The 12,237-nt window shown below is 35.9% G+C and overlaps 2 protein-coding genes across 2 annotated transcripts; both read left to right on the forward strand.

Moving 5' to 3' along the window:
• Window positions 1-200: 200 nt before the first annotated feature.
• LOC139525986 (uncharacterized) lies at window positions 201-11,647 on the forward strand. Its single transcript, XM_071321173.1, has 3 exons — window positions 201-308; window positions 8,278-8,391; window positions 10,326-11,647. Exon 3 carries the CDS (start codon window positions 10,421-10,423, stop codon window positions 11,612-11,614), a length of 1,194 nt encoding a protein of 397 aa, XP_071177274.1. The 5' UTR covers window positions 201-308; window positions 8,278-8,391; window positions 10,326-10,420; the 3' UTR covers window positions 11,615-11,647.
• LOC139525985 (putative nuclease HARBI1) lies at window positions 479-2,312 on the forward strand. Its single transcript, XM_071321171.1, has one exon. It carries the CDS (start codon window positions 1,058-1,060, stop codon window positions 2,303-2,305), a length of 1,248 nt encoding a protein of 415 aa, XP_071177272.1. The 5' UTR covers window positions 479-1,057; the 3' UTR covers window positions 2,306-2,312.
• Window positions 11,648-12,237: the final 590 nt, after the last annotated feature.

The following is a 12,237-nucleotide window of genomic DNA, read 5'->3' on the forward strand; positions in this document are numbered from 1 at the left end:
GCGACGTCATTACAAACTGATACCGAAGGAAGCACACCAACTATGAGAGGAAAACAACAGAACCAACAGAAAATTTGAATTTGTCTTGTTAACTGATATCAGTGATATTATCAAGTGATAATTTTATTATAAATAATAAATAATGACTTTCCACTCTTCAATTTAACCTTCTTTCTTGTTTCATTTAGAAAAATCCGTTTACACAAAATGTTCCTCAAACGACGAGTGTAAAAGTAACTTAATATGTGATGGACACCATTGTGGCTGTGCAAGTAATTTGTATTGGGATATTAACAAATGCAAGGAAAGTAAGTTACTTTGTAGATGATAGAAATGGCAAAACAATTATGATAACCATACTTTAAATTGGTTCAGGCAATATTGTTGTAACATGTATTTTATCAGTGAGATAGACATGAATATCTTGACTGGAACATATTGATCAGAAGAAATAATGCGGACTATTTCATTTATACCCTAGTCCCACTAGGCCACGATCGCACTACGATCTGTGAAAAAAATGCAAATTTTGATGAGCGTAGTGCGATCGTGTAGATCGCAGTGAGGTCGTAATACGGTCGTGGTAAGGTCTTGGAGATCGTGATGAGCGTGGCCAACTTTGAACGTGTTCAAAACAAGCGTGATGCGGTCGTGGCGAAATTAGGTCGTAGTAGAAGCGTAGTGACAGCGCAGTAAGGTCGTGGTAAGATCGCAAAGGTCGCTGTACCATCGTAGCGAGAGCGTAGCGAGAGCGTGATTCTATTCGGGGAGACTACGCTACGATCTCACAGCGACGTTAACACGACCTTTCTACGATCATCACGTTCTCACCGCGACCCAACTACGCTCCCACTACGACCAAACCACGTTTACACCACGCTGTTCAAGACCATAGTACGATTCTAGCACGCTCATACCGTCCTCATCACGCTCTTCTTACGACCTGTCTACGTTCGTACTACGACTATTTCGAGTTCTTGTCATGCTCATTGTCATTGTCACATAAATGTATAAAAGCTCTCCAGTTTTTGTTTGAAACATCAATTTCAATTGAACCATGGAAACACAAGACCATGTACATGTAGTAATGCTTCTTCAATCAATAACTCAGATACAAAATCTTAACGACCAAGCCATGGTGTTGTTATTGAGAGAGCGAAGAAGAAGGATTCGAAGAACATTTAGACGGCGTAGGTCCTTTTGGGTTCGTCCTTGGTTAGCAACGGAAAGGAGACTCCAGTTTGGTCATTATGATCAGTTGATGAACGAGTTAAGAATTGAGGATGAACCTTCCTTCTTAAATTTTTTAAGAATGCCTCCAGTGATGTTCGATGAACTTCTTAACCGAGTTGGTCCAAGAATTAAGAAGACGGATACGCTATTTAGAAGAGCCCTATCGCCTGGTCTTAAACTTGCCATCACTTTAAGACATTTAGCTACTGGTGACAAGTATTCGACCTTGCAGTATGACTTCAGAGTTGCTCGGAATTCTATAAGTAAATTTTTACCCGAGGTTTGCCGAGCAATAGTTGACGAATATAAAGATGAGGTGATTTCATGTCCAACTGACCCAAATGATTGGAGGGCTATAGCAGACGAATTTCAGAAGAGATGGAACGTTCCACATGCGTGTGGTGCATTAGAAGGAAAACATGTTGCTATTAGATGCCCACCTAAAACTGGATCCCTTTACCACAATTACAAGGGTTTTTTCTCACTGGTACTCCTTGCCTTGGTTGATGCTGACTACAAGTTTTTATGGATTGATGTTGGCGGGTATGGTTCCAATTCAGATGCCCAAATATACAATGCATCAGAACTGAAGGAATGTTTAGAAGATGGTACAATTGGATTTCCAGAACCAGATCCATTGCCTAATGATGACCAGAATATGCCATACTTTCTATTAGGTGACGACGCATTTGGGTTGAGAACGTATTTGATGAAGCCATTTTCCATACGTGGAATGTCAAAAGAACAAGCAATAACAAATTACAGAATTTCCAGGGGGAGACGTGTGGTGGAAAATGCATTCGGAATTTTGGCACAGAGATGGCAAATATTCCTTTCTACTATGGGACAAGTACCAGACACCGCGAGTGTCATAATAGCGACATGTGTATGTTTGCACAATTTAATGAGAATGCGATATCCAAACCTGCAAAATGTCCAACTTGACACGGAAGACGACCTTCACAATCTTGTACCGGGTCTTTGGCGAGCTAATGCAAACATGCATGAGGTCAATAGTGTAGTAGGCCAAATAGGGACACGGTTGCAGCAAAGAAACAGAGAGAATACTTAAAATTATATTTCAATAGCCCCGCTGGATCTGTACCATGGCAGGAACGCATGGTAACATCCCAGTAAATGCTTATATGCTTTCTCCTTCATTGTGTTTGTCATATTGATTTTTATTTTGTATTGAAAAATTATTGTAATAAAGTTTAAAAATATGAATAACTAAAAAAAGACGTGAATAAAAAAATATTTAAAAAAAAATGAATAAAAAATAGTTAAAAAAATTAACGAATAAAAAAATAGTTACTAAAAGTATTTTATTAAAATACGTAACCAAAAATGTTTTACACAACATATCCTCTAAGCTTTATAAAAAAAAATGATATCATTTTTGGATAACACATTTCACAGCTAAACAGACGGACGGACAGACAGACAGGCTTTTCAAACAGGAGCGAAAAATACCAGATGGACAGTCAACTTCATAGATCGAACATTAACTGACAATGCCATGGTTAAGAAATAAAAGACAAATAGACACAATAGTACAAAATACACAACATAAAAAACTAAAGACTAAGCAACACGAACCCCGCCAAAAACTGGGGGTGATCTCATGTGTTCCGGAAGGGTAAGCGGGTCCTGCTCCACATGTTGTACCGATGTATCAAATCATAGAATTTGTTTGAATATTCCTTAATTTATTTCTATTGTATAATATATGTATCAGCGGATGTCCGGGTGCTGCATTAGGTCATGTATGCAAGATGTCTTCAAGATTATTTTGGGAATATAAAAAAAAGATGTAGTATGATTGCCAATGAGACGATTATCCACAAGAGAGCTAATGACAAAGAACTGAACAGCTATTATATATCATCGCATGGCCTTCATCAAAGCTTATACCGCTTATGCATTTATAAAATGTCCCGAAATGACAAATGTAAAACAAATCAAACGAGCATATACCATTTTTTTTAAAGCGCTTAGAGTAAATGTTTATTTAGATAAGCGCTATATAAGCACTGTAAATAATAATAATAATAATAATAATAATAATAATAATAATAATAATAATAATAATAATAATAATAATAATAATAAAAATAATAATAATAATAATAATAATAATAATAATAATAATAATAATAATAATAATAGAAAAACTAAATTTTGCTCAAGCATATACCATAAAAAAAATGAAATTCACCAAAAATCGTACACTTTATTTCTTTCAAAAGAATATACAATCTACTTTATTATCAAAACAAATATAATGACTGTCTAAACTGTAAAGACTCTCTGTCTGAATGAATAACACAAACACTCAAAATGAGATACTTATTGAAATACATATATTGTGTCTAAACATTTTCTTGATCCGGGTCTGAAATGTTTATCAAATCACTCAGATGAAAAGAAGACTGACTGGTGCGCGAAGTATCTGCTTGTCTTGTTGGTGAAGGTGACGCAGTCATAGATCTGTTGGTGATGCCATCCCACCCCGATACTGGCACACTTGGACCAGCGGAAGTAGATCGAATAGGCTGAAGTTGAGACATGTTTTGTCGTGTTTGAGAAAACTGTTGTGAAACCCAGTTGGCATCTTGTGACTGCCACACAGAAACGTTTGACGAAGGCTGAGCATGCCATTGAGATGGTGGTGGTTGCCATGGTGCGGAGTAGCTGCTAGATTGTGCTTGCAGAGGTTGCATCTGTTGTCTAAGTTGCGACTGTATCACTGGAGTCGGGATGCTTTGTGCTCTCTTTGTCTGGTCATTCTCTGCGATGTATCTATAGAGAGTGTTGCTGATGTCTTGCTGACATCGGCGCCATACCACGTGATCTAGCTCAGTAATGACCGTACGTATCCAGTCAACAAATGCGTCTCGTTCCCTGTCGGAGCTGACTGGTCGCAATCTCTCCAGCACTTGCTGCTGCAAGACCATCATCTTATTGCTGCGGTCTTCAATGCCAGCCAAGAGAACATCCTCAGTTTCTGATGTATCATGCTTATGTTTAAAAGCTTTTGATTTCAGTCCTGTCGTTTTCGGAATACTTGGCATGTCAGCTGGGATTTCATCGATTTCATCAGCAGATGTGGCCGAGGAAGCACAGTTTTCAGCTGCTACTAATTTCTTCTTCATCTTAATTAAAAGAAAAAAGAAAGATAAATAGACCCTTGAATTATTAGTTGAAACTTTAACAATAACAATCGTATTGCTCTATTTCTTTATTTTTTTGTTGTCATATGGATTTGAAGACCGCATATACATTCAAAATAAAAATAAAAAATCTAGGAAAATAACACGGTCATTTAAGTCCACTAACCTCAGACTGATTTCTCGAAAACAAAAATCGAAATTGCTCCCAAAGAGCTTCCTAAAGTCCAGTGGTACTTTACTTTATCTAATAGATATAACTTGACGGCATACTTTAGATATCGTACAACGACAAAAATACTGACGGACAGACGGGCGAACGGACAATGTGATTACTATTAGCTAGTACTCCACAGGGCCATACATATATATTATTATATTTTATGCTAATGCTTTACGGCTTTACTAATCTAAGTTGATGGTTATGAGATGCTGGATATCAGTCTCGGTAAGTTGTGCATCGTGTTGAGCAATTGTTATTTTTTTTTAAAAAGCGTCTGTAAGATTTGTTGTTTTTTTTCGATATTTGATTTGAAAAATATACATTTGAAAATATTTAAATGCACCCCCTTATAGCTTGCTGTTCTGTATGAGCCAAGGCTCCGTGTTGACGACTGTACTTTGACCTTTTACAAATTGTGAATTGGACGGAGAGTTGTCTCGTTAGCACTCATACCACATCTTCTTATATATATTCTTCTTTCTTTTTTTTTCATTTCGATTTTTCCCTTCGAGTTGCAATTCAAAAATCGATTTAAATCAATAAAGTCTTTATAGTATTACTTCTGTACTTACACTCACTAATGTCTTCTTTTGTACCCCATGAACATGAGGATGGAGGAAATCGAAGTTCTTTATCACCCAATCATCTCTCTCTGTATATTCCTTGTCACCATCGCCGAATTTTGTTTTTTTCAAGCGTCCGTATCTAGTTCTCATACTAGAATACCAAGTTTTCAGCACCAAGACGGACCTGCCGAGTTCTTCTGCTTTTTCTAGCCACATCCTTTCTTTCTTGCCGGTATCCTTATACGTTGTCATCTTCTTATTGTATAAAATTGGATGCGCCTCCATCCATTCTACCATGTTTTGCTCTTCCTCTAAGGTCAGGTCTGTGTGCAATTTGGATCTTTTGTCCCTTTTCTCCATCTGAGCGGCCATGCCCGACAAATCTGTGTCATTCCCACTTTCGTCCATTGAAACATCTTCATTTGTTTTTGATGGACCAGCAACATCACTAGGCTGTAATGTAGTTTTGTTTGGTTGGTTCGACACCTCTACGGGATCAGGGTTAGTATCAGGGGCCCCTCTGCCTCTACCTCTACCTTTACCCCTTCCGCCACGCCCACGAGTTCTGGTGGATCTTGGTGGCATGTCTGTGTTGTTTCCGTAAAATATTCTTATGAATGAGAAATAGAAGGAATGAAACATTATTTATATGGAGTTCGGTGCTGACATTATTGTTGAGAGCGTAGTAAGATCGCGGTATGAGCGTGGTATGGTCGTAGTAAGGTCGTGGGACGAGCGTGCTATAATCGCAGTAGAAGCGTGGTAAGATCGTGTTGCAATCGCATAAATCGTGGTATGGTCGTAGTGAGAACGTGAAGAGCGTAGAAAGGTCTTGATAAGCGTAGTGAGGTCGCAGAATAAGCGTGGTGAGAACGTGGTATGATCGTAGCGGGATCGTCGTAGAAGCGTAATGAGGACGTAGTAGCATCGTGAAAGCAACGAAAATGTACATTTTCATGCCGCTCATACTGCGACCTCACCACGATCTGATTTTATTTTAGATCGTGGTGAGCGTAGTGCGATCGTGGTCTAGTGGGACTGGGGCTTTATATACTGTTTTACTTACTTGGTCTTTTAAGAGCTTCATATTATTTTCAAATTAGTATGATCACCAAACGCCGTAGGTCGTAACCCTTGGCCAGCGAAGATGTCAACATGAAACAATTTAAATAAGAAAACCAACTAAATCATTTCCCATTAACAACATGCCATGTGTATTAGGTGGAGCTTGGCCTACTTAATTATTAAAAGCACTTGGACACCACCCATGTATTATAAGGATCAATCTGCGCAGTCTTATATTTTCTATGTATAAAAAAGAGGATCGAAAGATACCAGAGGGACAGTCAAACTCATAAATCGAAAATAAACTGACAACGTCTTGGCTAAAAATGAAAAAGACAAACAGACAACCAAAAGTTCACATGACGCAACATAAAAAACTAAAGAATAGGCAACACGAATCCCACCAAAAACTTGGTGTGATCTAAGGTGATCCGGAAGGGTAAGCAGATCCTGCTCTACATGTGGCACCCGTCGTGTTGCTTATATAATGACAAATCTGGTAAATAGTCTAATTCGGTAGGTCATATTCATGAACGGGAAGGGGATTGTAGTTACGACGTAAGGAACATATCCGATATCATGTGTGAAACGGTTATTCCATAACGCTCAACCAACTCGTGATGGCGTCCGTAAAATTTACGAAGGGATGATTTCATCTTCACCATTGGAACTCAACCTTAATAGCTTCCTTGTGAGCAGCAACCCTCTATCAATAAAATCATGATAGGAAATGCAAGCAAGGGAATATCGTATCAATTGGGATAAAAATACCCCGTATGCAGGTGATGCTGGAATGTTGATTCTGAGAAATGGAAAGTTCACAATTAGAAAGCTGAAATCATCAGTTTTGTTTTCAACCGACCCTCATTGTCAATTTCTAGATGTAAGTCAAGATATGAGGCCAACTTAACTGTATCTGTAGTATAAGTGGGACGAAAGATACCAAAGGGACAGTAAAACTCATAAATCTAAAACAAACTGACAACGCCATGGCTAAAAATGAAAAAGACAAACAGAAAAACAATAGTACACATGACACAACATAGAAAACTAAAGAATAATCAACACGAACCCCACCAAAAACTAAGGGTGATCTCAGGTGCTCCGGAAGGGTAAGCAGATCCCGCTTCACATGTGGCACCCGTCGTGTTGCTTATGTGATTACAAATCCGGCAAAAAGTCTAATTCGGTAGGTCACATTCATGAAAGGGAAGGAGATTGTAGTTACGACGTTAGGAACATATCCGATATCATTTGTGAAACGGTTATTCCATATAACGGTCAACCAACTCGTGATGTCGTCCATAAAATTTACGAAGGGATGATTTCAACTTCACCATTTGGAACCCTTGGTTTAATAGCTTCCTTGTGAGCAGTAACCCTCTATCAAGAAAATCATGATAGGAAATGCAAGCACGGGAATATCGTATCAATTGGGAGATGTATACCCCGTATGCATAGTATCCTTTATCTCTTGTTCGATAGGATAGATGCGTTCAACATAGTCACCAAATTTTGAATTATTTAGTTATAGAACATCAATTATATAGCGGAACGTAGAGTTAAAGAATAATGCTAATTTCTTATCTTACTTTCTAAGAAGTTCATGTAAGAAGTCAGCCTCATAATAATAAAGAAATAATTAAGTCGGCAAGAAGAGGAGCATAATTTGTTCCCATCGAAATACCGACGGTCTGCTGAAATACACGTTCTCCGAACGTAACAAATATGTTATCAATCAAGAAATCAATCATCTTGATAATGTCAGTTTCAGAGAATGTTTTGCTTGAATCAGAGTGATCCTTTACAAAGTAGAATTTATCCCTCCCGTAGACAAGATACTTGTATCTACCTGGCCATTCATATTTTATGAACAAAGCAATACCAACTCTTTCAATTTGGCTTTAGTTTTGAATGTGGAATACTAGTGTTATAAAAGGTAGGAAGTCAAAAGTAGATGAAAACAGCAATCAGGTGTAAAGTCTATCTCATAGTTTTATTTTTTTTCTTGGTGTTGTAGGTTTATGTGTGAGCAAAACATTGTGCAGGAATGGTGGTAGTTGCAAGCTTTTTAATGATACAAACTCATGTATATGTAAGCCCGGATACCTTGGGAGGCAATGTCAATTATCTGGTATATAAGTTAATTTTGCTACAAATATAAAAAAAAATAATGATTTGGAAATTGTTTTCCATTTTAACACTTTTAATACTACACCAAACACAACAAAACAACTTCAAAAAAATCCAGAGACAACATGGTCCGATCGCAAGATGAGAGTTCTCGAAGTTTTCAATAGCAGGTTCAAAGTCACTTACGTTGTATGATACAGGGAGTCAAAAATAGTTTTCAATCATATTATACAGGTTGGAACCACTCAATTTATAAAATTCAAATATATTAGCCCTTTCATTCTCTTTACATCCTAATTTTGGAAACAAGTATTACGAATCCCATATAACCAAATAGAAACTTACATTAATCATAGCAAATATTGCCAGAAACAGGGTGTTTTTTTCTGCTGAGATAACCTCCAAAATAACATTTTGTTTGTGTAAATCATAATACATAAGCTTCTTGCTAAATGAATGTTATTGATAATTCATGTCGGGACTAAAAAAAATACCCGAACATATTCACCTAGGGGTAAATCCTGGATTATCCTAGGTCTAGTCTGTGTTACTTTGCATTTCAAAAAAAATTGTTCCTAGGTGTTCCTCGTTTCTCCTTGATTTATGTAATCATGCAGTTTCCATGATTGAACCGTTTTAATCATGTAAGGTCATTTTATAGATAGCTATATAATTGTTAACTTTTTTACGCATTTGGGAATACGATGAAGTGTTGTCTCAGTGACACTCAAATAAACTCATCATAGATAGATGCCAGGATTAACGTTTTATATTTACGACTTTTCGACTACAAAAGACTCATCAGTGACGCTCGATTAAAAAAATGTTTAAAAGGTCGAGATAAAGTACAAAGTTGAGCATTGAACACCAAACCGCGTCTTATTTATATTGCCTGCATCTAGGAAATCGTTTGTCGACTTTAGTTGCAGTTATTGTAAGTAAGTTGTTTTGTTTGTAGAGTTACCTCCCATTTCATTTTTTTAAACAACCGAAAACACTCTTGAAATTAAGTTTATATTATGTATATATAAAGGGACTTAAAGTTTCTCATTAATTGTGATGATTTTACGAACACTTTTTTCATGATAACAAGCAAATACGAACTAGACTAGTTACGTTTTCCCACATAAATAGACATATCATAATGGATAAGAATTCAATAAATTGATGACATTGATACAAGTGCACTATACGAACAAAAAGACCCTCCAATTTGTTGGTTTTATAGAAATGTCCAAATCACAAGACATTCAAGGAACTACATATCTTTTTTTTCAAAACGATATTTGACGGGTTTTTAACAATACAATTATATACAGTTTTGTTTTGTTTTTTAAACAAAAATCCAACACCAAAACCAATGTTTATTTGGATATCTTTTGATAACACTAAACATATTGTCACATTATTATACGAGTTCATACATTGTTTTTAATACAACTGAATTTTAAATTTTAGATTTTAAATCAATCACTTATAAGTGTTGAACAACACAAATACAAAAATAAACGTCATATCATGATTAAATTAAGAACGCGAAAACTCCACTTGATTGTTGGCATTTTATTTAACTGATATTATCAATGTATAATATTTAAGAATTGAATGTTTTTCTGTTAACTTCTTGTGGTCTGAAAAATTTGATCGAACTATAGTGTGTATGAAGCGTCAAAGCACTTCATTCTAAAAATGTGCTCACGGTCAACGTTTTTACAACCGTATAAAATTACTGAAGAGTATTCATTACGTATAATAACATTTTGTTTCAGGATTATTAAAATACGATTTCTATCAAGTTTTTCTCTAATTTATCTGTCCACTTTATTGTTGAATATCACAATGAATTTGGAATCGATATTTGTTAGCTAATCAAAATAACGTTTCTAAATAAAACAAACATGTAATGTAATTATGTACATTTTTTTAATTTGACAGACGGCAGAGGACAAGATTTTATATTTTTCGTCCCTGATGACTTCTGGCATGGCAAAGAAACCGATACACTAGTTTTGATAAAACCAAACAAATCCATGGATACTAATCTTACTATGTGTGATTCGCCTGGTAAAAGTCAAATGTCGTTAGATCAATGGTTTAACATTAGACATATAGGTCTTTACGATCACGACGAAAATGAAACAGAAATTCTGATTGGACAGCATGTTGCTTTAACAGGCGTTGTATCATCTGAGGGCATTAGCAGACGATGTGCGATAATTAGTTCGAAAGATCCAGTCAGAATATACGCCTTTCTTAAGGATGCAAATTTTATGGAAGGTTTTCTTGTCATTCCATTACAGTTCCTATCAACGAACTATGTAATACCATCGTTTTTCGTTCAACGTGAACCATCTTTTTATAGGCATGAAGACAGTTTATTTGCTATCGGAGCAGTGTATTCAAATACAACTATAAATATTACACTGCAAATTAATGACGGACCAATCACTTACGACGGTGCAAATTACACGACTAATCAAACTATTTCTATCGTTTTAGACGAAAATACAATTTTTCAACTGTCACATGAAACTGACCTTACTGGAACAGCTATTACAGCATCTAATCCTATTGCAATTGTTAGTGGCAACCGATGTAATACTGTAGCAATTCTTAAACCTCATTCAAGGTTTTACTGTCAACCTTTTATGGAAATGATACTTCCGGTAAATCAGTTAGACAATGAATATGTTATTCCAAAATTAGCCTTACGTGTAAACAGTACTGTTCGAATACTGGGTATCAAGCATACAGAAATCACGTTACAACAGGAAGACTCCACCACGTCTACCAGTACAATTTTGTCTAGAGCCTACATTGACTTTCAATATGATAATATTTCTTATGTTCGTTCAATGAATGACATAATGGTTATGATTTACCCTGAAGATCAAAATGAACTTATCGGGTCGTCCATGATGACTGTTACAGGAATACATCAGTATTTGTATGAATACGATTTCATCGTTCCGTATGTAGCTTCTGTAAACTTTATTAGCATTGCCATAAATTCAGATGCAATTAACGGAATAATTCTCGATGACAAGCTGCTGGATGCAAATGATGTGTTTAATATTACTCATAATTCAGACCACTTCAGCAGTTTTAGTCTTCCTATATCTCCAGGTGACCATTATATAGTGCATGCCAACAAGGCCCGATTCGGTCTATGGGTATATGGTGGGATATACGGTTACCAAGGTGGAATGGCATTTAAAACATAATTTGTGTTTATGGTCCATAAATTTAAACCGAAAAACGTCTAATAAGTTACAAATAACTGTTCCTTATAAACAAGTGAAACCATCAATTTTATATTAATTCTTTTAATAATCCAACTAAACATTACACTCAATGGCTCGAAAACATGTATGAAAAGAAGTTAAAAACATTTAAAACATTTTGAACACGTTAAAAACAAGAAAATATACCAACGTAACAAAACATGTTAAAAAACCTTTATTCAGAAACAAGGAGATTTGGAATGATTGTCTATGCGATTGACTTATGCATAATCTTGTTTGATAAATAGTAATGAACACGTTTATACTTTTCGAAAGTTTTTTTATTTACCTGCATTAGTGTTTTATTCAACGCTTTCTTTGAGCAGGTTTTAGTTGTCTTTTTCATTACTACAAATACGGTTTATGCTATAAAGACACACACGTTTGAATATTATAGTTATACTAGTTTATGGCATAGGTCAAATTTTTTTTCACAATGTATGTTGTTTTCTTTTAAACGTCTTTTTGATGGAGTTAAGCCATATCAGTTGATATTTAATATATTGTGTCTTTTTATTTTTTAATGTTACAGTACTTTCGCAGGTAAGGGTAAACGTTGGCGC

This window comes from Mytilus edulis, chromosome 6 (assembly GCF_963676685.1).
Source record: "Mytilus edulis chromosome 6, xbMytEdul2.2, whole genome shotgun sequence".
Lineage (NCBI taxonomy): Eukaryota > Metazoa > Mollusca > Bivalvia > Mytilida > Mytilidae > Mytilus > Mytilus edulis.

Coding starts and splice junctions, on each gene's coding strand:
- LOC139525985 (XM_071321171.1), top strand. CDS start 1,058: ATGGAAACACAAGACCATGTACATGTAGTAATGCTTCTTCAATCAATA.
- LOC139525986 (XM_071321173.1), top strand. CDS start 10,421: ATGGATACTAATCTTACTATGTGTGATTCGCCTGGTAAAAGTCAAATG.